The following is a 2,643-nucleotide window of genomic DNA, read 5'->3' as shown; positions in this document are numbered from 1 at the left end:
ATAGTAAAAGTAACACCTAATCCCATGCATTTATTCAGTCAGAAAATGCACTAATTTTAATGCTTTTAGATAAGGATTTACTAATATTTCGCTCACCGAAAAATAAGGAGCTGACTTCTTGCTTAGCTCAATGGGAAAGGTTGGAAACATAAAGGGATCTGCACAAACCATTACTACAGACTCCACTAGACAAGCACACAGTTTAAGGACCAAATATCATAAGTGCAAACTACTGCTCAAATCTGTCATGACTACATGACTGAGTGGTAACTCCTATACAGTTACTAACCCCCACAAATGGCTTAACATTTCAAAGAAATTGAAAATTTTCAAGGTTAACAATGAAGTTTGGTGACTGACACAACTGAATTGCTAACTGGCAACCTTAAACACAGCAAAGAAAAAATTACCAGCTGGTTCCTCTGGTTTTTAGAATAATCCAAGACAAATCAACATTAGCTTTACTGATGTGCAGCAGACTTCTGTCCCAGCTTTGTCTGGGATACAGTGTACTTCGGATTTAAAGACGAGAATAGTGTCGATAGCATACCAACACTCGAGCTGCTGCACAGCAGGGCTTAGACTAAGTCAAGGACACTTCAGCTCCTCTCCACCGAGGAGGTTGGGAGGGGGGCACAAGGAGCTGGGAGGGAACACCACCAGAACAGCTGCCTCACCCTAGCCAAAGAGATGTCCCGTAACACACGGTATCGTGCCAAACAACAAAACCAAGGGGAGTTGGCTGATGGGCAGCCATTGCTCAGGGACTGAGTGGGCCCTGGTTGGCAAGTGATGAGCAACTGCATTGTGCATCATTCTTCTGTATATTCTTCTATCACAGTTAAGTTATTTGTCCTCCCTTTCCTGTCCCATTTAACTGTCTTTACATCAATCCACGAGTTTCGTTTTGTTGTTTTTTTTTTCTGATTGTCTTTCCCATAGCATCGGCAGGGAGTGAACACCTGATGGGTTAAACCCCCCCAGCTGTCCTGCTCTTTGTAGACAAGAACTGCTAACTCTGATTTATATCAAGAGTAACCCAGCCTCCATTGGATCTGAACGCATGGAAGTGTTGACAAGACAGGCCTTCAGAAAACATACACGTGTTTAGATCACGTTTGGTTGTAGAAAGAATTATTGCAGGGAGGAGGAAAGCAGTCAATGCCTTATTTCTCTGTGTTCTGTCTTCCCCCTTACTGGCATTTTCTCAAGTCTATTTTGCCAGACTATGACTGGGTAATGGGAAAGATCAACACTCCACATTACTCCTACTGGACCAACAAGAGAAAATTCAATCTCTTTGACAGAAAATCCTGCAGCAGCTCACATGTTTAGGTACAGCAGCCTCATGCTTAGAAGTAAAGATCTCATCTACTGGTTACCTGGAAATCTGGGGAGTTACAGAGGCATTGGGAATGTGGGCACCTGCTAGGCGTGCTTCTAAGCTTATGCTTTTCTCAGAGGCACAGCTGCTCTATCGCCACAGAGAACCAGAAGCACGTATCCGACAGGTGAAAACAGATGCTGGCAACACATGTGAACAGATCTTCTCCCATGACCCCAAAGGGCCTTCCTCATCCTTCTGGTGCTGAATCCTTCTCTGCTAGGACTCACACACGTCTACTTCCTTAAATCCTACCAGCAAGAGGACTTCCACATCCAGCATCTGAGAAAGAGCAAGGGGAGCCAAAAGCAGGACATGTGACCAACCACTGCAAAAATACAAAGACTGGCAAGGATGCAAAGGAAGGAAACCAAAACTGAGATACCTCCGACCGCATACAGCGGCGATTGGTGCAGCCAGGTATTGCACATAGATCCTTCCCCAAATTCTCAGCCTCCTGCCCTTTCCAGGCCGCCTGCTCACTTCTAACAGCCGTACTTCCATTGCTCTCCTCCTTTAATTTCAGAGACACATATCCTATTGTTTCCCAAGTAACCTGTCACCATCGTAGCCACATTCAGCTCTAACTTTACACAATCTAAACTGAAGGCAGATTTCAGCCATCGCCTCTAACAGCTTCACACAGAGGTTATTCCCATGGCAGCGCAGGGAGGAAACCTGCTGACCCCAATGCTTCCCAACCGCAGAAATACAGCATCGTAGGTGTGCTACAACCACACTCCATGCAGCTGCAGACCCAAGGCCAACATCCCCTACAATCAACAGAAAAAGGCAATCCTTAGGATAAGTCCATTATATCTCTGACCTCCCGAATCCCTGCGACTGGGGCTAAAGCATCGCCTAGGAATACGGGAAGAAACGCAGACGGACAGAAAGCCGTAGGCCGGCCAGGCGGGTCGGGCTCTGCACCGAGCTCCTCCGCACGGAGCCGGGCACCTGCCCGCCGCAGGCCCCACTCCCTCCGCCGTGCCGGTGGCGGCGCCACGGGGCGCCGGCTCCTTTGTTACCGCGGTGCGGATACAGAGCATGAAGGCAGGGCCGCAGCGCTCGGGCCGGGGCGCGGCCAGCAGAGGAAAGCGGAGGCCGGGGCCGGGGCCGGAGCCGCGGCCCGTGGCTCGGGCGCGTCGGGCACTCACCCAAGTGAGGAGACTCTCGCCCAGCTCGGCCCGCTCCAGGCTCTCCACGTTGAACATATCGGGGCGCTGCCCGGCGCGGTGCTGCCGGCGCTCCCTCCCTGC

General features: G+C 49.8%; 1 protein-coding gene across 4 annotated transcripts in view; it reads right to left on the bottom strand.

Annotated features, from left to right (window-relative positions):
- The window catches only part of HOOK3 (hook microtubule tethering protein 3), an 82,316-nt gene extending 79,679 nt beyond the window's left edge, over positions 1-2,637 (bottom strand). For all 4 annotated transcript variants that reach the window (XM_042822885.1, XM_042822886.1, XM_042822887.1 and 1 more), the window contains exon 1: positions 2,542-2,637. In XM_042822885.1, the coding sequence (XP_042678819.1) occupies positions 2,542-2,598 (57 nt within the window). In that variant the 5' untranslated portion in view covers positions 2,599-2,637. The remainder of the gene's footprint in view (positions 1-2,541) is intronic.
- Positions 2,638-2,643: the final 6 nt, after the last annotated feature.

The sequence above is a fragment of the Centrocercus urophasianus genome, unplaced genomic scaffold (genome assembly GCF_019232065.1).
Source record: "Centrocercus urophasianus isolate 14NV4802_14NV808 unplaced genomic scaffold, USGS_Curo_1.0 seq_21, whole genome shotgun sequence".
NCBI lineage: Eukaryota > Metazoa > Chordata > Aves > Galliformes > Phasianidae > Centrocercus > Centrocercus urophasianus.
This window is presented reverse-complemented; position numbering and strand designations above follow the sequence as displayed.